The 27273-nt window shown below is 43.5% G+C and overlaps 1 protein-coding gene across 3 annotated transcripts in view; it reads right to left on the bottom strand.

Moving 5' to 3' along the window:
* Positions 1 to 27273, bottom strand: part of abl1 (c-abl oncogene 1, non-receptor tyrosine kinase) — an 82274-nt gene that overhangs the window by 10860 nt on the left and 44141 nt on the right. Inside the window, exons 1-5 of one of the 3 annotated variants that reach the window (XM_064942773.1) lie at positions 15552 to 16106; positions 15257 to 15406; positions 10982 to 11146; positions 8565 to 8860; positions 4054 to 4326 (exon numbers count right to left, since the gene is read on the bottom strand). In XM_064942773.1, the coding sequence (XP_064798845.1) occupies positions 4054 to 4326; positions 8565 to 8860; positions 10982 to 11146; positions 15257 to 15341 (819 nt within the window). In that variant the 5' untranslated portion in view covers positions 15342 to 15406; positions 15552 to 16106. Of the gene's footprint in view, positions 1 to 4053; positions 4327 to 8564; positions 8861 to 10981; positions 11147 to 15256; positions 16107 to 27273 lie in introns of those variants that run through there. The other 2 variants (XM_064942772.1, XM_064942770.1) reach the window with 2 other exon arrangements.

Here is a 27273-nt window from a genome sequence, read left to right as displayed (position 1 = left end):
ATCATGATCATGAGAAAGAAAATTATGGACTCCTCTTTAAATCTGTGTATTCCTCCAAAGCTCAGTTGTCCTGAGTCTGCACAACTCTGCCAGGAACTAGGATCAAGGGAGACACTCAAGTGTTTTAGTACTATATCTCTTGACACAATGATGAAAATAATCATGGCCTCTAAACCTTCAAGCTGCATACTGGACCCTATTCCAACTAAACTACTGAAACAGCTGCTTCCTGTGCTTGGCCCTCCTATGTTGAACATAATAAATGGCTCCCTATCCACCGGATGTGTACCAAACTCACTAAAAGTGGTAGTAATAAAGCCTCACTTGAAAAAGCCAAATCTTGACCCAGAAAATATTAAAAACTATCGGCCTATATCGAAGCTCCCATTGCTCTCAATTGCTTTTGAAAAAGCTGCTGCGCAGCAACTCACTACCTTCTTGAAGACAAACACTATACGAAATGCTTCAGTCTGGTTTTAGACCCCATCATAGCACTGAGATACTTGTGAAGGTGGTAAATTACATTTTAATGGCGTCAGACCGAGGCTCTGCATCTGTCCTCGTGCTCCTAGACCTTAGTGCTGCTTTTGATACCATCGATTTGAAACCCAAATTGTTCTACACGGACAAGTTCTGGCCTGGTTTAGATCTTATCTGTCCGAAAGATATCAGTTTGTCTCTGTGAATGGTTTGTCCTTGACAAATCAACTGTAAATTTCTGTGTTCCTCAAGGTTCCGTTTTAGGACCACTATTGATTTCACTATATATTTTACCTCTTGGGGATGTCATTCGAAAGCATAATGTTAACATTCACTGCTATGCGGATGACACACAGCTGTACATTTTAATGAAACACGGTGAAGCCCCAAAATTGCCTTCGCTAGAAGCCTGTGTTTCAGACATAAGGAAGTGGATGGCTGCAAACTTTCTACTTTTAAACTCGGACAAAACAGAGTTGCTTGTTCTAGGTCCCAAGAAACAAAGAGATCTTCTGTTGAATCTGACAATTAATCTTGATGGTTGTACAGTCGTCTCAAATAAAACTCTGAAGGACCTTAGCATTACTCTGGACCCTGATCTCTATTTTGACAAACATATCAAGACTATCAAGGACAGCTTTTTTTTCACAACACGTAACATTGCAAAAAACGTAACATTGCAAAAATCAGAAACTTTGTCCAAAAACGATGCAGAAAAATGTATCCATGCTTTTGTTACTTCTAGGTTAGACTACTGCAATGCTCTACTTTCCGGCTACCCGGATAAAGCACTAAATACACTTCAGCTAGTGCTAAATACTGCTGCTAGAATCCTGACTAGAACCCCAAAATTGTATCACATTACTCCAGTGCTAGCCTCCCTAAACTGGCTTCATGTTAAGGCAAGGGCTGATTTCAAGGTTTTACTGCTAACCTACAAAGCATTACATGGGCTTGCTCCTGCCCATCTTTTCCGATTTGGTCCTGCCGTACATACCTACAAGTACGCTACGGTCACAAGACGCAGGCCTCCTAATTGTCATCCCTAGAATTTCTAAGCAAACAGCTGGAGGCAGGGCTTTCTCCTATAGAGCTCCATTTTTATGGAATGGTCTGCCTACCCATGTGAGAGAAGCAGACTCGGTCTCAACTTTTAAGTCTTTACTGAAGACTCATCTCCTCAGTAGGTCCTGTGATTGAGTGTAGTCTAGCCCAGGAGTGTGAATGTGAACGGAAATGCTCTGGAGCAACGAACTACCCTTGCTGTCTCTGCCTGGCCAGTTCCCCTCTCTCCACTGGGATTCTCTACCTCTAACCCTATTATTACAGGGACTGGCTTACTGGTCCTCTTCCATGCCGTCCCTAGGAAGGGTGCGTCACTTGAGTGGGTTGAGTCACTGATGTGATCTTCCTGTCTGGGTTGGCGCCCCCCCCCCTTGTGTTGTGCCGTTCGGGGAGCTCTTTGTGGGATATACTCGGCCTTATCTCAGGATGGTAAGTTGGTGGTTGAAGATATCCCTCTAGTGGTGTGGGGGTTGTGCTTTGGCAAAGTGGGTGGGTTATATCCTGCCTGTTTGGCCCTGTACAGGGGTATCATCAGATGGGGTCACAGTGTCTCCTGACCCCTCCTGTCTCAGCCTCCAGTATTTATGCTGCAGTAGTTTATGTGTCGGGGGGCTAGGTTCAGTCTTATATCTGGAGTTTTTCTCCTGTTTTATCCGGTGACCTGTGTGAACTTAAGTACGCTCTCTCTAATTCTCTCTTTCTCTCTCTCTCGGAGGATCTGAGCCCTAGGACCATGTCTCAGGACTACCTGGCATGATGACTCCTTGCTGTCCCCAGTCCACCTGGCCGTGCTGCTGCTCCAGTTTCAACTGTTCTGCCTGCGGCTATGGAACCCTGACCTGTTCACCGGACGTGCTACCTGTCCCAGACCTGCTGTTTTCAACTCTCTAGAGACAGCAGGAGCGGAAGAGATACTCTCAATGATCGGCTATGAAAAGCCAACTGACATTTACTCCTGAGGTGCTGACTTGTTGCACCCTCGACAACCACTGTGATTATTATTATTTGACCATGCTGGTCATTTATGAACTTTTGAACATCTTGGCCATGTTCTGTTACAATCTCCACCCGGCACAGCCAGAAGAGGACTGGCCACCCTCATAGCCTGGTTCCTCTCCAGGTTTCTTCCTAGGTTTTGGCCTTTCTAGGGAGTTTTTCCTAGCCACCGTGCTTCTACACCTGCATTGCTTGCTGTTTGGGGTTTTAGGCTGGGTTTCTGTACAGAACTTTAATATATCAGCTGATGTAAGATGGGCTATTTAAATAAATTTGATTTGATTTTAAAATCACCAATGGCCTCATGGCGAAATTCCTGAACAGCTTCCTTCCTCTCCGGTAACTGAGTTAGGAAGGATGCCTGTATCTTTATAGTGACAGGGTGTATTCATACAACATCCAAAGTGTAATTAATAACTTCACCATGCTCAAAGGGATATTCAGTGTTTGCTTTTTAATTTTGTTATTTTTACTCATCTATCAATAGGTTCCCTTCTTTGCGAGGCATTGGAAAACCTCCCTGGTCTTTGTAGTTGAATCTGTGTTTGACATTCACTGCTTGACTGAGGGGCCTTACAGATAATTGTATGTGTGGGGTACAGCGATGAGGTAGTCATTAAAAAACTATGTTAAACACAATTATTGCACACAAGTCCATGCAACTTATTATGTGACTTGTTCAGCAATCTTTTTACTCCTGAATTTATTTAGGTTTGCCATAAGAAAGGGTTTGAATGTTTATTGACTCAAGCCATTTCAATTAATTTATAATTTCCAAAAACATAATTCCTCTTTGACATTATGTGGTATTGTGTGTAGGCCAGTGACCCAAAATCTAAATGTAATCCATTTTAAATCCAGGCTGTAACAAAATGTGGAAAAAGTCCAGGTGTGTGAATACTTTGATGGCACTGTAGACTATACGCATGGCTAGCATCACATGTCTCTACCTATAGAAGCGTTACAATAAGTGTGTTTGCTCAGCAGATGTCTAAACTGGGTAACCTTCTTCTGTTCTACACCAGGTGGTGGTATACTCAGCACAGTTCCCAGTTCCCATCACATCATCCTGAAACTCCACATTTTACAACTGCCTAACAAAGACTACAAGCAGCTAAAAGACAATATTGACAACTGCACTATTAACTACTACTAAAAATAAATACAAAAATAAACAAAAACGAACTACTCCAGACAATATTGACTACAGCACTACATTAGGGTGGCAGGTAGCCTAGCGGTTAGAGCGTTGGGCCAGTAACCGAAAGGTAGCTGGTTCGAATACCTGAGCCGACAAGGTGAAAAATCTGTTGATGTGCCCTTGAGCAAGGCACTTAACCCTAATGTGATCCATGAGCGCCATACTACTATTATGGCTGACCTTGTAAAACAACACATTTCACTGCACCTATCCGGTGTATGTGACAAATAAAACAAAAACACCGTCATCAACTCATTCTGATGGTTTAATCCCCCTCCCTAGACTCCCAACAAACCCCCTGAGACGTGTACCTTAAGGGTCTTGACGGCCACGGTGAGGCTGTACTTCTTCCAGATCCCCTCGTAGACCTCTCCGTACTGGCCCCCGCCCAGCTTGTGCTTCATCGTGATGTCGGTGCGCTCCATCTCCCACTTGTCATAGTTGGGTGACACGCCATAGATGGTGGGCTTGTTGCGTTTGGGCGCCGGGTAGTGCAGTGTGGTGATGAGGCCATCGGCTACCGTGGAGTGGTGGTGAACCAGCTCTGCCAGGGTGTTGAATCGACTCTCAGACGACACATATAGCTGGGGAAGAGGGAAGAGACTATGACTGTTAAGCCCATAACAGAAAGGAGATTCAATGACCTTGGGAGTGAGAGGTTGGTTGGAGCAACACCGGAGATGTGGGTTTAAATCCAGCTCGAGTTACATAGAGGTTAAATAGGTAACTTTACGTTAAAGTGTCTAATAGATGAACACCAAAGAGGATAGATTAATGATTCTGTAGTATGAATCACCTGAACTGGCTGGATATGATAATATGTGGAAAAGCAGCACACTCAGAAAGCACGGAGAGCAAGAAAAGCACTTTCCAGCAGCAGATGATCTCTGGCGAGAGATATTGGTCAAGGCTAACTGAACACAGTCTTTTCCATTGTCCATGTCTTATATAAGACCACAGTCCCAGATCCTGTGTTCCACTGTGGAAACATACCGCACTCTTCATATCTTCATAAATGGATGGATTTCCAGAGTTTATACATTTACATTTAACATTTAAGTCATTTAGCAGACGCTCTTATCCAGAGCGTTTATAACATAATGTCAATGGAGATAATGTATGTAGGTACTAACTGAGTAGGTAGGTCGTGAAAGAACCTGAAAAGAGCCGCATCTGAAGGTCTGGAACAATAAAGAGGCCTGTTCCGTTGTTCAACTACCTCACATTCAGCTTAAAGCTCCAACTTGACCACTTATCAGGGCCTCTCTCAGTAAAAACCATCCAAGCGGGAGCTCAATTTCATTAACACAAGAATCTGGGCTGATCAGAATACTGTCAATCACAGTGTTGTGTGGGGGTGATATGAGGAGTGTTCCACAGACAGGAGAGGGACACATATTGGGAAAGTCTGCATTCCAGCCGGCTGATTGTGAGCACAGCGGAACTGCAGGGGATAGGGAGGGTAGGAGATTGATACTTTAACACACACACGCACGAGACCAGTGTGTGTGTGTCATTTTGTCTACGTGTGTGTGTTTGTGTGCACGTGCTGGTCTGGTATGGAACAGAGAGGTCGTTTGGAGCATTCCTCTCGTGCATGCCGTTCCACTCGCTCACCTCTGTGCAGTGAGGAATGCTGGGATCCGTATGACATAGAAAGGATGGCAGCTGTCCTGCGGTGGAGGTGGTTTACCTCAGCTGGCCTGACAGACAGCTGGGTTAAGAGAGGGGAGAAGACAGCTGGCAGACTGACTATCCTAATACCCGTACGACTTCTTTCCCAGTCTCCATTCCTCCTGACCACTAATAACGGTTGGTATAGCACAATAACAGTGTGTCCTAACAGTCACATACAGCCTCCATTCCTCCTGACCACTAATAACGGTTGGTATAGCACAATAACAGTGTGTCCTAACAGTCACATACAGTCTCCATTCCTCCTGACCACTAATAACGGTTGGTATAGCACAATAACAGTGTGTCCTAACAGTCACATACAGTCTCCATTCCTCCTGACCACTAATAACGGTTGGTATAGAACAATAACAGTGTGTCCTAACAGTCACATACAGCCTCCTTTCCTCCTGACCACTAATAACGGTTGGTATAGCACAATAACAGTGTGTCCTAACAGTCACATACAGTCTCCATTCCTCCTGACCACTAATAACGGTTGGTATAGCACAATAACAGTGTGTCCTAACAGTCACATACAGTCTCCATTCCTCACGACCACTAATAACGGTTGGTATAGCACAATAACAGTGTGTCCTAACAGTCACATACAGTCTCCATTCCTCCTGACCACTAATAACGGTTGGTATAGCACAATAACAGTGTGTCCTAACAGTCACATACAGTCTCCATTCCTCCTGACCACTAATAACGGTTGGTATAGCACAATAACAGTGTGTCCTAACAGTCACATACAGTCTCCATTCCTCCTGACCACTAATAACGGTTGGTATAGCACAATAACAGTGTGTCCTAACAGTCACATACAGTCTCCATTCCTCCTGACCACTAATAACGGTTGGTATAGCACAATAACAGTGTGTCCTAACAGTCACATACAGTCTCCATTCCTCCTGACCACTAATAACGGTTGGTATAGCACAATAACAGTGTGTCCTAACAGTCACATACAGTCTCCATTCCTCCTGACCACTAATAACGGTTGGTATAGCACAATAACAGTGTGTCCTAACAGTCACATACAGTCTCCATTCCTCCTGACCACTAATAACGGTTGGTATAGCACAATAACAGTGTGTCCTAACAGTCACATACAGTCTCCATTCCTCCTGACCACTAATAACGGTTGGTATAGCACAATAACAGTAACAGTCACATACAGTCTCCATTCCTCCTGACCACAGTCACAATAACAGTGTGTCCTCAGTCACCAGTCTCCATTCCTCCTGACCACTAATAACGGTTGGTATAGCACAATAACAGTGTGTCCTAACAGTCACATACAGTCTCCATTCCTCCTGACCACTAATAACGGTTGGTATAGCACAATAACAGTGTGTCCTAACAGTCACATACAGTCTCCATTCCTCCTGACCACTAATAACGGTTGGTATAGCACAATAACAGTGTGTCCTAACAGTCACATACAGTCTCCATTCCTCCTGACCACTAATAACGGTTGGTATAGCACAATAACAGTGTGTCCTAACAGTCACATACAGTCTCCATTCTCCTCCTGACCACTAATAACAGGTTGGTATAGCACAATAACAGTGTGTCCTAACAGTCACATACAGTCTCCATTCCTCCTGACCACTAATAACGGTTGGTATAGCACAATAACAGTGTGTCCTAACAGTCACATACAGTCTCCATTCCTCCTGACCACTAATAACGGTTGGTATAGCACAATAACAGTGTGTCCTAACAGTCACATACAGCCTCCTTTCCTCCTGACCACTAATAACGGTTGGTATAGCACAATAACAGTGTGTCCTAACAGTCACATACAGTCTCCATTCCTCCTGACCACTAATAACGGTTGGTATAGCACAATAACAGTGTGTCCTAACAGTCACATACAGTCTCCATTCCTCCTGACCACTAATAACGGTTGGTATAGCACAATAACAGTGTGTCCTAACAGTCACATACAGTCTCCATTCCTCCTGACCACTAATAACCGTTGGAATAGCACAATAACAGTGTGTCCTAACAGTCACATACAGCCTCCTTTCCTTCAAACGGACAGGCTTCTGCAATGAATGATGATGCTGGTTGAACTGAAAATATAATAGGTTGATAATGAACTATTAGGTACCGATTTTTCCACTCCCTGTATCTTCACCTGGATTTGGTCCTCAGCATCTTTCTATTGAGGTCAGTGGTCATGAAGGAGAGGAGAGGCCATTTTAGAGTGTTGAAATATAGGCCTCTAACCATAACCAGTTCCAGACCTGCCGTGTCCTCTCTATATGAGCCTTTCCCAGAGGGGGTACAGTAAGCTGCTCTGTGGAGACCTCCACTAAAGCCCACTGTCTGCTTTGGTCACAGCTTAATGGGCTGTATAACCAGAGGAGCTCAGTGAGACAGTCATGCCACTTACAGCTGCCTCCAATAATCACTTAACCAGAGAGAGAGGTAAAACCCATGGATGTTTAGGACTTGGGCACATAGGACTCTGGCAGTGGTGGGAAAAGTACCCAATTGTCATACTTGAGTAAAAGTATCTTAACAGAAAATGACTTAAGTAAATGTTGCCCAATACAACCCTACTTGAGTAAAAGTCTTAAAGCATTTGGTTTTAAATATACATAAGTATCAAAAGTAAATGTAATTGCTAAAATATACTTAAGTATCAAAAGTAAAAGTATAAATAATTTCAAATTTCTTATGTTTTGCAAACCATATGGCACAATTTTCTTATTTTTTATTTACGGCTAGCCAGAGGCACGCTCCAACACTCAGACATCATATACAAACGAAGAATGTGCTTAGTAAGTTCGCCAGACAAGAGGCAGTAGGGATGACCAGGGGTGTTCTCTTGACAATTGTGTGAATTAGATAATTTTCCTGTCAGGCTAAGCATTCAAAATGTAACGAGTACATTTGGGTATCAGGGAAAATGTATGATATTTTCATAAAGTACATAAATGTAGTGAAGTAAAAGTAGCCAAAAATATAAAATAGTAAAGTAAAGATATCCCCAGACAGCAAATTAAGTAGTACTTTCAAGTATTTTTACTTAAGTACTTACACCATTGGTCTCTGTCTGGGCACCTTTACATATGAAGATGTGATGTGATAGAGTAGAGGTAGGAGGTGTGTGTATACTGTATATCCTCACCTTCCCGTCGGAGGCCGTGTTGATCCTGTAATGGTAGACGCGACCCTCGTAGCGCAGTGAGATAGACCTCTGCCCGGGGCTGCTCTCGCTCTCCCTGACCAGAAAGCTGCCGTTGATACCCGAGCTGAGCAGGTACTCAGCAGCGTTGCGCGACACAGGCCCATGGTACCAGCTGTGCTTCTCCAGGCTGTTGACCGGGGTGATGTAGTTACTGGGCACCCAGCCCTGGCCGTGGTTGGTCTGTGCCTCGCACCACTCCCCATTATGGTTATAACCCAGGACTCGCAGCTTCTCTCCTGCAGCACGGGTGGACATGCCATTAGGGTGAAATCAGGGGAAACTACAGGGGGATTCGACACTACATGCGAGACCTTTAAGGAGTATGGCAGGGGGTTTATATACACACCACTCCAAGTAGATTTCTACTGGTTAAAGGAGAAACGTCACATGTACAAGAGACTTACTATAGAATGGTTGATTGGTTGCTATAAATGACGAGTATAGTTACTATCCTAAAGGTTCTACACAATTGAGGCAATGCTTGCGCGGAGCTTGTGCTAACGTTCATTTCCAGTTGCATCATAGACCAACATGAAAGTGCCACATACTCAGTATTCTGAGACTGAGCCAGAGTGGTTAATCCACTGTATCTAATGTAATGTTTACTCAGATTGTGACACTGGGTTTTTTCCCATTGGTTATGGGGTTAGCAGGGTTGACGTCACTGTCTGATCCTGGTTTTAGACTCAGTATAGCGGCTCAGCATAAACTACAATTCACAAGAGAGTTTAATGCAAAAGTGTATTAGTTAATAATATATGTATTTTTAAACAGTAACATGAAAACTGTACTTTTCAATTTGGAGATATGAAGATACGATGCCAACCCAACTTGTTTAGTAAGAAGCCCTAATTGAAGCCCTAAATTCAATATTTTTTTAAATATAAAATCTACCCTTATATAGCCTTAGTGACACAAACTATTTAGATTGCCTTATTACATAACGTATTTTGCCTTTTTATTTCCTGGTATTTAAATATGAATTTTTGCATCTCTCTCTCTCCTGCCTGCTGCATTGTGTTCCAGCCACTCCAGTGGACAGAGCTCTTTGCGACAATGGGACCAGCTATGCTAGTTAGCAATAGCAGTAGCAGGTAGCAACAGCCCTCGTCCAATGGTTTGTTTTATGTTTTAACGCTGACACATGGAATCATTACGTTGTCTTAGCCTGTATATGTTCGACCTAGCTGACAATCGAGGAGAGATAGGGAACGGGACACAAATATGTGGATTTCCAGACAGTCTAAACCCTCCCCATCCCCCCCGAGAGGACACTGTACCCATCTCAGCGCAGTCAGAACTTTTAAATGAAGATAAAAACACAAGCAGTTCACACACACACACACACACACAGTCCTGTTTATCTACCGCTGATAAGGGCCGTTTTGCACATTGACCCCATGACGAAGGCAGCTCCCTGACAACAATAAGACCAGAGGGAGTATTTTCACACAGCCTGTTGATGCTCTCTGGGCTATGATGGACGGTTTTACTGTTAAACGTTTCAGAGCACAGAGACGGTTCTCTGACGGGAAACTAATGTACCCTCACAGAGACAGTTCTCTGACGGGAAACTACTGTACCCTCACAGAGACAGTTCTCTGACGGGAAACTAATGTACCCTCACAGAGACAGTTCTCTGACGGGAAACTAATGTACCCTCACAGAGACGGTTCTCTGATGGGAAACTAATGTGCCCTCACAGAGACAGTTCTATGATGGGAAACTAATGTGCCCTCACAGAGACGGTTCTGTGATGGGAAACGAATGTACCCTCACAGAGACGGTTCTCTGATGGAAAACTAATGTACCCTCACAGAGACGGTTCTGTGATGGGAATGATAAGGGCCGTTTTGCACATTGACCCCATGACGAAGGCAGGTCCCTGACAACAATAAGACCAGAGGGAGTATTTTCACACAGCCTGTTGATGCTCTCTGGGCTATGATGGACGGTTTTACTGTTAAACGTTTCAGAGCACAGAGACAGTTCTCTGACGGGAATCTAATGTACTCTCATAGAGACGGTTCTCTGACGGGAAACTAATGTACCCTCACAGAGACGGTTCTCTGACGGGAAACTAATGTGCCCTCACAGAGACGGTTCTGTGATGGGAAACTAATGTGCCCTCACAGAGACTGTTCTCTGACGGGAAACTAATGTACCCTCACTCACAGAGACGGTTCTGTGATGGAAAACTAATGTACCCTCACAGAGACGGTTCTGTGATGGGAAACTAATGTACCCTCACAGAGACAGACTCACAGTGCAGAGCTGGGGACTGTTCCATTTCAAGTCACAGTACTGCATTTGATCGCAACTTTCTGTCACACACGCACTCACACACATTCTCTTACCTTTAGTTATGCTGAGAGTGTTGTCCCCACTTGCCACAAAGTCATACAGCGCAACAAAAAGGTTTGGGTCATTCTCGCTGGGCCCGGCCAACAGGTTCTCTTTTGAGTTCCAGCGGGCCGCTTCGGTCAGACCCTGGGGCTCAAAGTCTGGTCTCTGGAGAGCTTCTGGAACACACAACAGACAGGTCCAATGTGAGAACATGTCTTTATCTATTAAACAAGTGGGCATTGGGGGAAAGAGTGAGATCGGGAACTGGGAGTGAGTCGATCCAGATCTGTGTTAAATAAACCAACAACTAATCAAGTCAATAGACTTTCTATCACCATGTCATAGAAACAGACATAAGATAAAAATACATTCTCAATGTACTGACATTTCAGTCTTCAGGCTATTCCAGGAACACATTACAAACACTAAAGTCATTCACACCTGTATATGTAGCCTGTTCTTTAAAGAAAAAACTCCCCCCGTCACACCGAAGGAACATTTCTCAGAAAAGGTTTCATGGTTGCACTATTGTGCTGGCCTGCACAGCAGCTGTGATTTGACTATGGTATTAAAGGCAGCAATATGAACTGAGATCTTTCATTAAGACCAGGCCGATAACATTGTCCATCTCTGCACTACTTACCTTTCATTTCCTGGAGTACCACGGCTTTGCTTCAATTTCAAGACATTGTTTTCAATAACAAGACTCTCCAATAAGAGTTGACCCATCTTTGCCTGCAATGTTGTAGTAAGAAGGGAAATTCTAACTGTGATAAGCTTCCAATAAGGTCTGAAATAACACTGTTTACAGGCACTACAACAACAGATTATGCTCATTATACCCAAATAATGGGAGTTTGAGAGCCTGAGAGGGATCTGGATGACACATCAATGTCACCAGAACTGGAGAGAGAGAGTTGCAGAAGAGAGGTGGAAACAAAGGAAAGAGAAAGGGGAAGAGATAGGTGACTTTATTGTGTGATGGTGACTTCATTGTGTGGCCAAATCAGCTGTTTCAGCACCTTGCGCCTCTCACCACACACCTCCTCAGCTCGGACACGGCCTGAGAAAGCCAGGGAGAAACTTTTGATCATCTGCTGAGGCCATAGTGATACCCGAGAGAAAGGACAGGCCTGTTGGTAGTAGGCTAACCTACTGAGTTTATGCTAAACATTCCATTCAGGAGACAGGGAGGCTGTGATATAGTGAACCCTGGCAAAGCACTGATCCTTGATTGTTATGATCTTTATTTGTATCTTATGTCAAGCCAACAGCCCTGACAGAGCAATCTGGTGAAATGCAGACTGGAAGGCTATTTTGTGTTCTACTGTGGGCATACATAGCGTGATGAGAGCCACAGAGAGAGATAAAATAAATCCATGGTTACCACACACTGCTGACCGGCTGGGTGCTATGCGCTGGGGCTCTAACTGGGTACTGGGCACAGGACAGACATTAGGGATGTGCATGATGAACATTCCTGAGGAGTCGATAAGAGGCATCTGAACACATTCTGCTCCCCAGCATTGAGCAACTGGTAGAGGGGCCTCCTGTTAACAGTGGATTGGGATTGCAGAGCAAGAACTTAACCATTCAGACAATGAGCAGAAAGAAGGTCTCTCACTCTATAATCATTCATGACATTTGAGAATCCCTATCTTTCTAACTATAGGCTACAAGCGCAAGGGTGCACATGAGGAAAGACGGCTTGATTTCTGAAAGTGAGTGGCTGAAATCAATCGAACTCCAAGGCTATGATTCAAGTCGGAAAAAAATAAGCTCTTCGATTTTGGAGAATAAACATTGGCAAACGAAGGTTGCATGGTGACGAAATAATAGAGTTGGAGTATAAACAAATGAGTGTACTGAGTAAGACATGAGAGGAGGAGGGTGGAGGGGACAGACTGGTGTGTGGGCACTAGAACCGCCAACCCCTACACATACTGTATTACATTTACATTACATTTAAGTCATTTAGCAGACGCTCTTATCCAGAGCGACTTACATGTCCATTTTACTGACCACAAACACCTCTCCTCTTAGTGAGTGAAGAGTGACAGCAGACTGATACACTGCATGATATCAGAGAGAGAAATGGAATGAGACTGAACATGAGGCTAAAAAGAAAGAAGGAAAGCTAGAAATCCAGCAGTAGCTCATGGAGAGGCGGGGATTACATCATATCCTGACTACATTACTGGGGAAGAGAATCCATCCAGCAGTGATGAAATATGTGTGGAAATCGAGGCACTCTATGACAGAGATGGTATGAGTATTAGAGATGAACTGATGAGCTGAAACTAACCCCAAACACACTGACAGAACACAGGATACAGAGATTGGCCTGGTGGAGTTTATCACAACCAGTACCTTCTTGACCTCAGATCAAAACACAGTAGGTCCAAACATTCCAGTTCCATGATGTAGAGCCAAGCCACGTGAGGTGAAGGACGGAAAATAATTACGTTGAATCACCTGGCTGTTGACAACTGTGACGGGTGACAAAGAGCTTGATGCTCTTTGATGCTGGTTCAAGCCTGAGATCTGGAGATTTAACCACTGTTTGGAGATCCTATCTGGATCTGTGGCTGGTGCCGCTGTAGACTAGTTAGCTCCCCCAAGCTCTACTGTGGTTAGGTCAAACATTGGGGCATTAAACATGAGGGTGAGTGAACCTGCCACACAGAGGGGGACAGGTGTAAATTGCAAGGAGTTATTGAAGAATTTGCAACACATACTGTTGCTATCAGTAATGTCAACTGAAAGAAGAGTAAATTGGGGTTTATCTTTCCTCTTGCAAATTCATTCAGTGGATTTTCTTCCAGAGGGAATTGCTTAATTTTTTAAGAGAAATACAGAACCCTTATTCCAAATCAGAGACTGTTCATTCAACATGCTTTTTGGTCCATCTTAATTTTTGTGTATGTAAAGTTATATGAAAGGGTGTGTTTGAAAGATTAATCAACATTCACTTTGCTGGAATGTGTTCCGGGACCATTTTACGCAATCCTGGGAGAAATGGTGGAAAAACGTACTCAATTGTCATACTTGAGTAAAAGTAAAGATACCTTAATAGAAAATTAGGCAAGTAAACGTGAAAGTCACTCAGTAAAATGCTACTGCAGTAAGTCTAAAAGTATTTGGTTTTAAATATACTTAAGTAGCAAAAGTAAATGGAATCTCTAAAATGTACTTAAATGTACTTAAGTATCAAAAGTAAAAGTATAAATAATTTCAACTTCCTTATATTAAGCAAACCAGTTTTTTTTCTCCTTTCATTTACAGATAACCAAGGGCACACTCCAACACTGAAATAATTTATAAATGAAGCATTTGTGTTCAGTGAGTGACAGATCAGAGGCAGTAGAGATGACCAGGGATGTTCTCTTGATAAGTGTGTGAATTGGACCATTTTTCTGTCAAAATGTAATGACTATACTTTTGTGTGTCAGGGAAAATGTTTGGAGTAAAAAGTACATTATTTTCTTTAGAAATGTAGAAGTAAAGTTGCCCAAAATATAAATAGTAAAGTAAAGTACAGATACCCCCAACAAAACTACTTAAGTAGTACTTTCAAGTATTTTTTACTTAAGTACTTTACACCACTGCCTGGGAGCATGTGACATGGGCCATTTCACAGTCTTCCATTACAAAACAATTTCACGGTTGAAACTCAATGTACTCTGGATTTCCCAGAATTCCATTAATCTTTGATTCAGGCTAATCCATTTAGCTCATCTTTGTTTCAAGTAGGGCAGAGTGTAGGCTTGGAAAAGAAGTACAATAGCACACTTTATAAGGCATTTAGTCCTAAAAAAACTCTACAACTCAGTTCAACTTGTCTTTGCACTTCATAACGTAGAAAAGCAATAAACAAGATGTAAATCTTAGCAAAGCACAAAAAGGAAAGTGTAGATTTAGATAAGATCCTCTCTCCTCATAAACAAAAGTAAAACGGGCCCAGCCGGGAATCAGATTTCCTTGTATTCTCCCCCCCCCCTTCTTTCCTCTGCACCGAGCCAGTGTGTCTGGCTTCCCTCTCCCTCCCTCGCTCTCCCTCTCTCCCCCTCCTCCGCTTTCCAGAGCCCAGGAACGACAGAAGCTTAGAGAGCTCATCTTCTCCCTCTCTCGACCTTCTCACCTCCCTGCCCAGCACAACCAGCTCCTCTACACTGTCCTCTCCTTTCTTTCTCTGACCATCTTTGTCTTTCTCTGAGAATCAATCCCAAAACAAAAATCGCAATACCCCATGCCAACCCCCCTACAGCAGTTCCTCAAATTCTTACCTTCCAAGTAGCAGCTGGAGGAGGACGAGAGGCCTTTCTTAGATTTACACCCCACCAATTTCAGGCAAATCTCCAACATTTTCATTTGCTTTCTTTCGCTTCCACTATACAAATCCTGTTAGTTTGTCGGCCCAGTGTCCCTTCGGTTACCTTTCGACGGCAGATCAACAGAAAAAGTTTGAAATTTTTTGTGGTCGGTCATGAAAAGACAAAGAACATCTACAAAGAACAAGACAAAAAAGGTTAAGGAACAAGGGATTCTGCTTTTCTCCTCAGAATCTTTGGCTGTTATTACCCTTTTCTCTCCTCTCTTTCACCAAACAGAAAAGCGAACTCTGTGCTGCCAGCAAAGTCTACAAACTTTCTAGTCCAAGCTGCTCCATCTTTTTTTCTCTCTGGTTTTGGTTAGCTCCTCTCCGGAGGAGGCAGAAACGACCCAAAAGTGTCCGAAAGCGTGCTGGACATTCGGATGTGTCAGTTGAGTGGGCAGTAGGGCAGTCCGGATGGTGCCATTCCCGCTCCTGTCCCCTGTGTGTGTGTGTGTGTGTGTGTGTCCGTTAGCAGGAGAAGCACAGGGACTCACTCGTGCTACAGGCTGCCAACAAAGGGCCTCTTTCAGGATCTGCCTGCTGCACTGAATGACATCAGCTGGTTGGGCCCTCCCACCTCCCCCAACACACACTCAAGAAAGTGAGAGAGAGAACCACTATACACACACACCAAGAAGAACACAAACAGAAACATGCCAGTGTGCCAAAAACACCTTCAAAAAGACAGATGAACCCTCTGTTGACAACCAAACTTGAAGTTAAAACTGAAAAGTCCATTCTGAAAAGTTTCTCTTTGTCCTTCTGTTTGAGAGAGTCACAAGACACTTTTTCTAAAGCCCCTCCTCCAGGACTTCAAACCCCACCCTCACTTCTCCCCCTCTTCCTCCCCCTTTCTCTTGCTCGGTTCTAAAATGTTTACAGGTTAGAGAGTGGGGTCTGGAAAATGGCTGGCTTTTTAAAGGCACAATAGTTGGAGCTTGGAGTAGAGAGCTATTACACAGTCAGATAACAGAGAAAAGCCCTCCCTTAACTTTTAAACTACTCAAATAAGGTTGAATTGCCCCGGGCTGTGTCAACTGGAGGTGAACTGTGATAACTGTGAAATCTAATATGTCTCAACTGATAAAATAAAGACATTCATCTAAAAGAAACATGCAGGGCCATGTGCTTCTAGGGAGAGAATGTTTGGCTGTTTCTGTGAGGAACAAAGAATCTCTGGCAGAAGTCAGGCACTCTTGCGACATGCCTTTCTCTAGCTCGGTCTTCCCTCAGCTGTCTTTAGAGTGGCCATACATGTGTTGCGTCATACTTTAGCATCTTATGCCTTGGCAATGTTATCAACAAGAGTCTCTTGAATGAATAGGCAATTACAGGCACAACCATGCAGTTGCTCCAAAACCAGAACATTGACATAATAAAAGGTGCAGAGGTAATTGTGGGTAAATTAAGTGTTACCACTATAGACGGAAGGCAATACTCAATATAGTCATAGACGGATAGACTTGTGACTTCATTCGAGACCAGTATCCCTCAAAACAGCAGGTTATTCACTTCCCTTTATGCAGATGCTGTGTGTGTGTGTGTGTGTGTGTGTGTGTGTGTGTGTGTGTGTGTGTGTGTGTGTGTGTGTGTGTGTGTGTGTGTGTGTGTGTGTGTGTGTGTGTGTGTGTGTGTTACCTCTGCAGAGATCAGAGGCACACTTCAGCGGGTGACTCCAGACTGGCTGGAACCTTAGATGTGTCACTCCACAGCCCAGAAGCACACTGATAAAATGACTGAATCAAGGCCAGGAGCCTGTTGCTATTGTTATGCCAGTCAATGAGGTTGTCGCTGCAGCTGTACATAATCTATTGGTAAATAGCCCACCCATTTTCACCTACCTCATCCCCACAGTTTTTATTTATTTACTTTTCTGCTCTTTTGCACACCAATATCTCTACCTGTACATGATCATTTATCAATCCAGTGTTAATCTGCAATATTGTAATTATTCGCCTACCTCCTCATGCCTTTTGCACACATTGTATATAGACTCCCCCTTTTTTTTCTACTGTGTTAATGACTTGTTAATTGTTTACTCCATGTGTAACTCTGTGTTGTCTGTTCACACTGCTATGCTTTATCTTGGCCAGGTCGCAGTTGTAAATGAGAACTTGTTCTCAACTAGCCTACCTGGTTAAATAAAGGTGAAATAAAAAAAAAAAAAAAAAAATAATGCCAGTCTATGAGGTGTGAGTGCAGCAGTGTTGAAGGTGGTAATATGCCACCAAGAAGACAATAGGATTCTCCTAATGAGAGAGAAATATTCACAACTTTTTTTGTTTACTGACAAAATAGTCTAACATTCTATGCGATCCTCAAATCGGATGGAAATCCATACTTCAAACTCTTGGACATTAAGGCTACCCAATGGACTGTGGATCCAAAAGGGTCATGGGTTTGAACTGGGCATCTTTTTCATTCAAGATACTGTATCTTAACTGTGTGACTAATGTTGGGCGTGGGGGGCGACATGTAGGCATTCTGACACATGGCGTTGCACTAAGTAATGACCTAAGTGCCCAGAGCATCCAGTCACATGCCAACATCATCTCAGCCTGGCATGGCAAACATGTGCGTTCCTCTCACCCACACAGTGCCTGCACAATAATCAAAGAGAAACGTACCCGCATCCTCCATCGCCCCAAAACCCCATTAAGTCACCGCAGTCACTGAGCAGAGAGGGAAGCAGAGAGGGAAGCAGAGAGGGAAGCAGAGAGGGAAGCAGAGAGGGAAGCGGAGAGGGAAGCAGAGAGGGAAGCAGAGAGGGAAGCAGAGAGGGAAGCAGAGAGGGAAGAGGAGAGATGGAGGCGAGGCTGTAAAAAAGCGAGGGGGAAAAAGGTTGCAGATGGAGAAACATGAAGCACATTGTTTGGCGATGAGCTCATAGGAGAATCACTCCATTGCGTTTTATATAATCCGGCTCTCTCAGTATGTTAACAGTTAGCTGACGTACACAGGATGGTTTTCGGTCCTTTTCCTATTTTGCCCTGTTCTTTGTTCCCTTTTTCGAACCCCTCCAGCACAGGAAAGTTGGGGACTAAACTAAACAAAGCAGCAATGTGAAACACCATTTTAGTGTTGACAGCAAACCTTACAGAGCGGTAATTACGTGGGATAAGGAAAATATTCAGACAATGTTCAGGTAGTAACCTGAATATGGATATTCATGCTGAAAATGTACTAATATAACACATGCCCCTCTAGTGTAGGTCACAAAGGAATGCATCTATAGATCATTAGAAGCAAAATTGGTAATGATAGCTGCTGTGACCATTGACTAATATGGATGATATCCGGTTGAAAGGGAAATGAAAACGAGTAAAAGACCAACAGATGGGTAGTAGAGTGGTATTAGGTAGACATTACCAAAAGTCAGCTGCTCTGGGATTCATCATGTTGCTGTGGACTGGATGAATTGAAGAGAAGTAACCATAGGCTTCCAACAAAACATATACACTGGTATGGCCACAGGGGTCTGTCTTATCCTCATTACTGCTTTGCCAAATGGGGCTAAGAGCAAGGACGTCAGTCAGTTCTCTCACAAAGTCATCTCAGCGTCTCTCTGAGACACAAGATAAGTCACCTACGCTGATCATTAAACACAGACATTGTATAACAATGTAAGAAATGTCAGCCATGCAGAACTTGGCACTCGTCCTGCCCAACTTCGTGAGGCAACGTAAAGTATTGGACCCAGAATTCAAATTAATGAAATGGAAAGAGACAGGTGCCCTGCTGTAAGTTAATATAAGCATTAGAAGTTTTTCTACACCATAATAGAAAGGCTCCTCATTCCATCGCTGCGTCTAACCAGCCTAGCGCCACCAGTGTTACTCGTCCAGCCTCACTCTTGCTAAGACAGACCGCGAGGAACCAGGCGCACGGGTGTGTGTGTGTGTGTTGACTCAGGGCCACTAGAGAATGCAGCCTGGGTGTCTCGGCCTCGCAAGGCCTGGAGATGAGAAGGGTTTTGAGTTCCACATATCCCCCATCGGCATGGCACAGCTGGGGTGGGAGATGGGCCATTTATGGTGGGGCCCGGAGGAGGGTAAGGTTTTGGGTAGGGTAGCGTTTAAGACGACCGGGTGACAAATCAATGGTGTGTGTGTTTGTGTGCGTCTCTGCACACATGCACATACAGTGCATTCAGAAAGTATTCAGACCCCTTGGCTTTTTCCACATTTTGTTACTTTACAGCCTTATTCTAAAATGAACTCAATTGTCTGCCATATTTTGGCAAATATGCTCTGACATGCACTGTGGGACTTTATATAGACAGATGTGTGCCTTTCCAAATCATGTCCAATCAATTGAATTTACCACCGGTGGACTCCAATCAAGTTGTAGAAACATCAAGGATAATCAATGGAAACAGGATGCACCGGAGCAAAATTTCAAGTCTCATAGCAAAGGATCTGAATACTTAGGTAAAGAAGTTACTTCAGTTTTATATTTTTAATTAATTAGCAAAAAGTCCCAAAAAACAGCTTTTGCTTTGTCATTATGGAGTATTGTGTGTAGATCGATGAAGGAAAAAAAAAACAATAACAGGCTGCAACGTAACCTACTAATTCAAGGGTTTTCTTTATTTTAACTATTTTCTACATTGTAATATAATAGTCAAGAAATCAAAAATATGAAATTATGCATATGGAATCATGCAGTAAGCAAAAATATATATATTTTAGGTTCTTCGAAGTAGCCACACTTTGCCTTAAACTCTGCACACTCTTGGCATTCTCTCAACCAGCTTCACCTGGAATGCTTTTGCAACATTCTTGAAGGATTTCCCACATATGCTGAGCACTTGCTAGCTGCTTTTCCTTCACTCTGCATTCCGACTCATCCCAAACCCTCTCAATTTGGGTGAGGTCGGGGAATTGTGGAGGCCAGGTCATCTGATGTAGCACTCCATCACTCTCCCTCTTGGTCAAACAGCCTGGAGGTGTGTTTTGGGTCATTGTTCTGTCGACAAATAAAATGGTAGTCACCACAAAGTGTAAACCAGATGGGATGGAGTGTCGCTGCAGAATGCTGTGGTAGCCATGCTGGTTAAGTGTGCCTTGAATTCTAAATAGATCACTGATAGTGTCACCAGCAAAGCACCCCACACCATCACACCTCCTCCTCCATGCTTCACGGTGGGAACCACACATGCAGAGATCATCTGTTCACCTACTCTGCGTCTCACAAAGACAAGGCAGTTGGAACCAAAAATATCAAATTTGGACTCGGTCTAATGTCCATTGATCGTGTCTTAGCCCAAGCAAATCTCTTCTTCTTATTGGTGTCCTTTAGTAGTGGTTTATTTGCAGCAATTCGACCACGAAGGCCTGATTCATGCAGTCTCCTCTAAACAGTTGATGCTGAGACGTGTCTGTTGAACTCTGAAGCATTTATTTGGGCTGCAATTTCTGAGGTTGGTAACTCTAATGAACGTATCCTCTGCAGCAGAGGGAACTCTGGGTCTTCCTTTCCTGTGGCGGTCCTCATGAGAGCAAGTTTCATCAAAGCGCTTGATGGTTTCTGCAACTGCACTTGAAGAAACTTTGAAAGTTCTTGAAATTTTCCGCATTGACTGACCTTCATGTCTTTATAGTAATGATGGACTTTCGTTTCTCTTTGCTTATTTGAGCTGTTCTTGACATAATGTGGTCTTTTACCAAATAGGGATATATTCTGTTTACTACCCCAACCTTGTCACAACACAACTGATTGGCTCAAATGCATTCAGATGGAAAAAAATTCCACAAATGTACTTTAACAAGGCACACCTGTTAATTGAAATGCATTCCAGGTGACTACGTCATGAAGCTGCTTGAGATAATGCCAAGAGTGTGCAAAGCTGTAATCAAGGCAAAGGGTGGCTACTTTGAAGAATCTCAAATATATTTGTTTAACACTTTTTTGGTTACTACATGATTCCATATGTTTTATTTCATCATTTTGATGTACTCACTATTATATTACAATGGAGAAAATAGTAAAAAAAAAGAAAGAAAAACCCTTGAATGAGTAGGTGTGTACAAACTTTTGACTTGTACTGTATATACATTTACAAAAATATATACTGGGGATTTGAAATGATGCAGACAATTACATTGATGGAAGGTACAATTTATCTGCAATATTAAAGCTGATCTACCCCCCCCCCCCCAAAAAAAATAATAATAATAATATTATGGAGTTTGGTCTTTGCTACTATAACAGCCTTCCATCTTCTTGGAAGGCTTTCCACTAGATGTTGCAACATTGCTGCAGGGACTTGCTTCTATTAAGCTAAAGAGCATTAGTGAGGCCTGGCTCAAAGTCGGCGGTCAAAATTTCTCAAAATTTGTTTAATGGGCTTGAGGTCAGGGCTCTCTGAAGGCCAGTCAAGTTCTTCCTCGCCGATTTTGACAAACCATTTTTGTATGGACCTCGCTTTGTGCACGGGGGAAATGTCATGCTGAAACAGGAAAGAGCCTTCAGTAAGTCCATTCTGCTGCCAATGTTTGTCTATGGAGATTGCACGACTGTGTGATCGATTTATTCACCTGTCAGCAACGGGTGTGGCTGAAATAGCTGAATCCACGAATTTGATGGGGAGTTCACATACTTTTGTATATTCAGAAGTTTACATACACCTTAGCCAAATACATTTAAACTCAGTTTTTCACAATTTCTGACATTTAAATCAAAATTCTCTGTCTTAGGTCAGTTGGAATCACCACTACATTTTAAGAATGTGAAATGTCAAAATAATAGTAGAGAGAATTATTTATTTCAGCTTTTATTCTTTCATCACATCCCCAGTGGGTCAGAAGTTCACATACACTCAATTAGTATTGCCTTTAAATTGTTTAACTTGGGTCAAATGTTTTGCGTAGCCTTCCACAATCTTCCCACAATATGTTGGAAGCATTTTGGCCCAATCCACCTGACAGAGCTTGGTATAACTGAGTCAGGTTTGTAGGCCTCCTTGCTCGCACACGCTTTTTCAGTTCTGGCCACAATTTTTCTATGGAATTGAGGTCAGGGTTTTGTGATGGCCACTCAAATACCTTGCCTTTGTCATCCTTAAGCCATTTTGCCACAACATTGGAAGTACACTTGGTGTCATTATCCATTTGGAAGACCCATTTGCGACCAAGCTTTAACTTCCTGACTGATGTCTTGAGATGTTGCTTCAATACATCCACATAATGTTCTTTCCTCATGATGCCATGTATTTTGTGAAGTGCACCAGTCCCTCCTGCAGCAAAGCACCCCCACAACATGATGCTGCCACCCCCGTGCTTCATGGTTGGGATGGTGTTTTTCAGCTTGAAAGCCTTCCCATTTTTCCTCCAAACATAACGATGGTCATTATGTCCAAAAAGTTATATTTTTGTTTCATCAGACCAGAGGACATTTCTTCAAAAAGTACAATCTTTGTCCACATGTGCAGTTGCAAACCGCAGTCTGGCTTTTTTATGGTGGTTTTGGAGCAGTGGCTTCTTCCTTGCTGAGTGGTCTTTCAGGTTATGTCGATATAGGACTTGTTTTACTGTGGATATAGATACTTTTGTACCCGTTTCCTCCAGCATCTTCACAAGGTCTTTTGCTGATGTTCTGGGATTGATTTGCACTTTTCGTATCAAAGTACATTAATCTCTAGGAGACAGAAAGCGTCCCCTTCCTGAACGGTATGAGGGCTGCGTGGTCCCATGGTGTTTATACTTGCATACTATTGTTTGTACAGATGAATGTGGTACCTTCAGGTGTTTGGAAATTGCTCCTAAGGTTGAATCAGACTTGTAGAGGAATACAATTTTTTTCTGAGGTCTTGGCTGATTTCTTTTGATTTTCCCATGATGTCAAGCAGAGGCACTGAGTTTGAAATATATCCACAGGTACACCTCCAATTGACTCAAAGTATGTCAATTAGCCTATCAGAAGCTTACATCATTACATAATTTTATGGAATTTAGTGTGTATGTAAACTTCTGACACACTGGAATAGTCATACAGTGGAATATCTGTCAATTAGATGTCCTAATTGTTGGGAAAATGCACAAAGTAGATGTCCTAACAGACTTGTAAAAAGTATAATTTGTTAACAAGAAATTTGTGGAGTGGTTGAAAAACAAGTTTTAATGACTCCAACCTAAGTGTATGTAAACTTCCAACTGTATATATTGTAGCAGTGATGGCCCTTTTCTTCTGTCGTCGGGGAAACTATCAGGGGGTGCCATGGCGAGGAGGCAGCACCTGTGCTAATCTCCTCATTGCACGCTGGAATGCTAGAGGCCGAGACAGGGAATGCAGTTGAAATGTGTACACACACAGTACTAACAGAAGGAGCAGAGGGCAATGCAGTACACTTGTGTATACACAAACACAGGAATAGGCTTTAGGCTACACGTACAGACAGGCATATTCACAAACACACCACACATTCCATGTACAAATTCAAAGTCTGATGCACACACCCAAAAAGGCCTCTCTGATAGTCAGAGACAATGCCATAACTGAAATGCTCTGTCCATAATGTTCCTTTCCCACTGCAGGGAGTGGAGGCTAGTGTGACCCGGCCAAGTCTTATGGATCCCAAAAGCGTCACTTGTTTTTTTGAACGATGAATCATCTGCAGCAGAAAGAAATAGGGTGAAAAACAACATGGAGCAGGAGAGAGGGCTATCGGACAAATGAGGCCCACCAAGGAAAACAGCAACAGGAGAGAGATGTATGTGTAGGCTTATGCGTAGCATGTAAAGAACATCAGTCATTTTCTAAATTTAACAAAACTCATAATTTGACTCAGACAACTTGCAATGGAGCAAAATTTGATATTCCATTGTATTATGAAGGTGCAGGACAGAAAAGCCCAAACAAAGAAAGGAGGTGAGAGGGTGTGCACGTGTGCGCTGCGGGTGGAGAGAGCGAGAGAGAGAGGAGTAGCTGGTGGAATCTTTCGCTCTGTGACAGAGCTGACCATACCTTGGTCTATCCCCCATTGGCCAGCGTAGAAACCCTGTTAACGGTTATGAGGTCCATCTACATAAGAGAATACATGGTAGTGGCGGCAGACTGAGTTCAGTCTAAACGAGGCCACTTGTATACACTTAGCCCAGACGCAGTAAACAGGGAACATGCAGTAAATGCCTCGGCTCTTTTTTACAGACGATCGACCTTAATGAGACGTCCTGCAGATGTTTCTAGGTCTGAGAGGGAGAGGGCCTGCCTGTCCAGAGAAGGGGGGGTAGAGAGCGAGTGGATATGAATCTATGCTAGGAGGCTGGGAGCTGCAGTCGAGGAGTTACTGGTTGGTTTTCTTTGTGTTTAAGTGGATCCAGATGCAGCCAGCGTAGCGGCCCCTCATATAGCTCGCTGCTGGGATATATAGAAGGTTCCTTGAGTGCAAAGGACAGGACAGCTCATGTCGACTAGCCTGGACTGGGATCCTTTGTTTTGAGATTGTTTGCATTATCATATGTATGACCTTTATTGCTCTGTAATACAGTATTATAAACTTATGTATTCCAAATCTACTTAGGTTGCCTATAAAATAGAATATAAAAAGCAGTGCTGAATTACTAGACATTACTCATTTAATAGATTAATTGAATCTCTAGACCAGTGTTTCCCAACTCCGACCCTCGAGTACCCACAGCAGCACACATTTCTGTTGAAGCCCCGAACAAACATACCTTATTCAACTCATTGACGGCTTGATGATTAGTTAACAAGTTGAATCAGGTGTGCTTGTTGGGGCACTCGAGTAGAGGAGCAGGGAAACACCGCTCTAGACCAAGAGAAATCAGCTACGGTATCAAAATAATGCTATATGACAAACATCATTCTCAAAATGTTCACAAATTAGCTTAAACGTAAGAATTCTGGAAGCAATGAGCAAAATTTACTTTTGTGGACACAGCATTCGGTTAGGGGACGGATGACTGGACAGAATTTTTTTCACAAGATGGAATTCACATCATAGGTAACAGGTTGTCCACAAAGGAAACAACAGCTGCGCTGCTAGCCTAGGCCTGACCTGGCTGGGGCCGAGGGGGCTTTGCCAGTCAGAGCAGTGGGGAGGCAGGGTGGCATGGAAAGAGAGCTCCCAGAGTGCATTCCTGCCCTGACTTGGAGCGTGTGTCTGCTCCGAAAATGTGGAGCACCAGGGGGAGGAGCACCAAGAGGACGATGGGATGGGGGGTGAGGAGGAGACGAGAGTATAGGGCAGTGTTCCCCAAGAGGTGCACGTTTTCTTTTTTGCCCTAACACTACACAGCTGATTCAAATTATCGAAGCTAGATGATTAGTTGAATATTTGAGTTAGCCGTATAATGCTAGAGCAAAAAAACTAAATATACAGCCCTTTTGGTCCAGGGGACAGTTTGGGAAACCCTGGTATAGGGAGACAGGGATTCGGAGTGGGATCCTGTCACTTTAAATCCCCTCTCCCTCTCTCTGTGCTCAGGCTGACTCAGATGGGCTGATGACTGTTTTTGTTGCTCAGGGTTCTGTTGTTGTTTTAACAGCCCTCCAGAGGGCCCGCTGCTGCCCCGCCGGTTAGCACAGCGATGATGAAACGCACTCCTCAGAGCACATTTCACCAGAGGCTTAAACAAACTCCTCGACCCCAGAGCCAGGCTGCTGGTGAGGTGCCCGCCCCCCTGCTCTCCCCACTCACCCGGCCCGACTACGCCAGATAGGAGTCATACAGAGGAGGAACAGAAGAAGAAAATTATGCCAAGTAAGATGAAGTCTGGAGAGATGAGACCGTATTAACACAGTTATAATGTCAAGTTCATAATGGAACATTAACATACATGCATACCTGAAGTTGTATAGCCTACAGGGAATTGGAATAAGGTGAGAACAGTACTACTACCTGAAATAAAAACTTAAAAGTACAAGCCATTGACCTGGGCTAAATTGTGGGAATCTAAACAATTATCAACCAGGGTTTCTAATAATGACAAACACTTAGGCCTACATGCCCCTAGGATGAAAGTTACTGATAATTCAGACATGCCCTGAGGCTGCTGAGGGGAAGACGACTCACAATATTGTCTGGAAAGGTGCAAATGGAATGGCATCAAGCACATTAAAACCATGTCTTTGGTGTATTTGATACCATTCCAACGATTCCGTTCCAGCCATTACCACGAGCCCGTATTTCCCAATTGAGGTGCCACCAACCTCATATGGTAAAGTCCCATCTGCACGACAACCTGCATTGGGTAACAATAGTGCCCCAGAGGATGATCATAGTAAGTGTATGCACTGCAGAATGTATGTACAATGTACTCTATTTAATAACTCTAACTCATTCAATTTCCGCCTACAATTCTTATTTCACTATCATGGCCTTCAGTCATCTCATTCACACCTAATCGTTGCCTCTATCATAGCCATCACATCATTGGTCATGAACCCATCCTTCAAACCTTCTTCTGCGACCGGGACCAATGGTACACTTGATGGTATGTGAGCAACAAAACTATGCCTATAATTGCTATGAAACGGGAGCAGGAGAGACGGAGCAAGGAACAGAGAAGGGCGCATGAGCAAGACAGAAAAAGAGCACGCAAGCAAACGGAGGAGCGAGAAAGAGAGAGGAGGGGGGCTGCACCAGTTATTTGAAAGAGGAATGCACAATAGGTCACATTCCTAACTTCACTGCTGTGGCTTGCCCTACGTTCAACTCAACTATCTTTCTCTCTGCAATAGGCAATATTACTCAAGCTGCCTCTGGAGCAACATCCTTCACACTGGGCCAATGAAGAAAATGAAAGGAGGGTAATACTGGCTAATGCCCCAGATGTCAAAACATCTCATTGTGAATGGAGAAAGCCAGAAGAGAGTTGAGGCAAAACTAAGCATCAGTGTTCTTTCATTACCTTCAAGCTAGATTACATGTAGGCTAATGGTGTATGAACCCTGGGGCCTTGAGCT

This window comes from Oncorhynchus masou, chromosome 28 (genome assembly GCF_036934945.1).
Source record: "Oncorhynchus masou masou isolate Uvic2021 chromosome 28, UVic_Omas_1.1, whole genome shotgun sequence".
Lineage (NCBI taxonomy): Eukaryota > Metazoa > Chordata > Actinopteri > Salmoniformes > Salmonidae > Oncorhynchus > Oncorhynchus masou.
The sequence above is the reverse complement of the archived record's forward strand: the minus strand, read 5'-3'. Positions and strand labels throughout refer to the sequence as shown.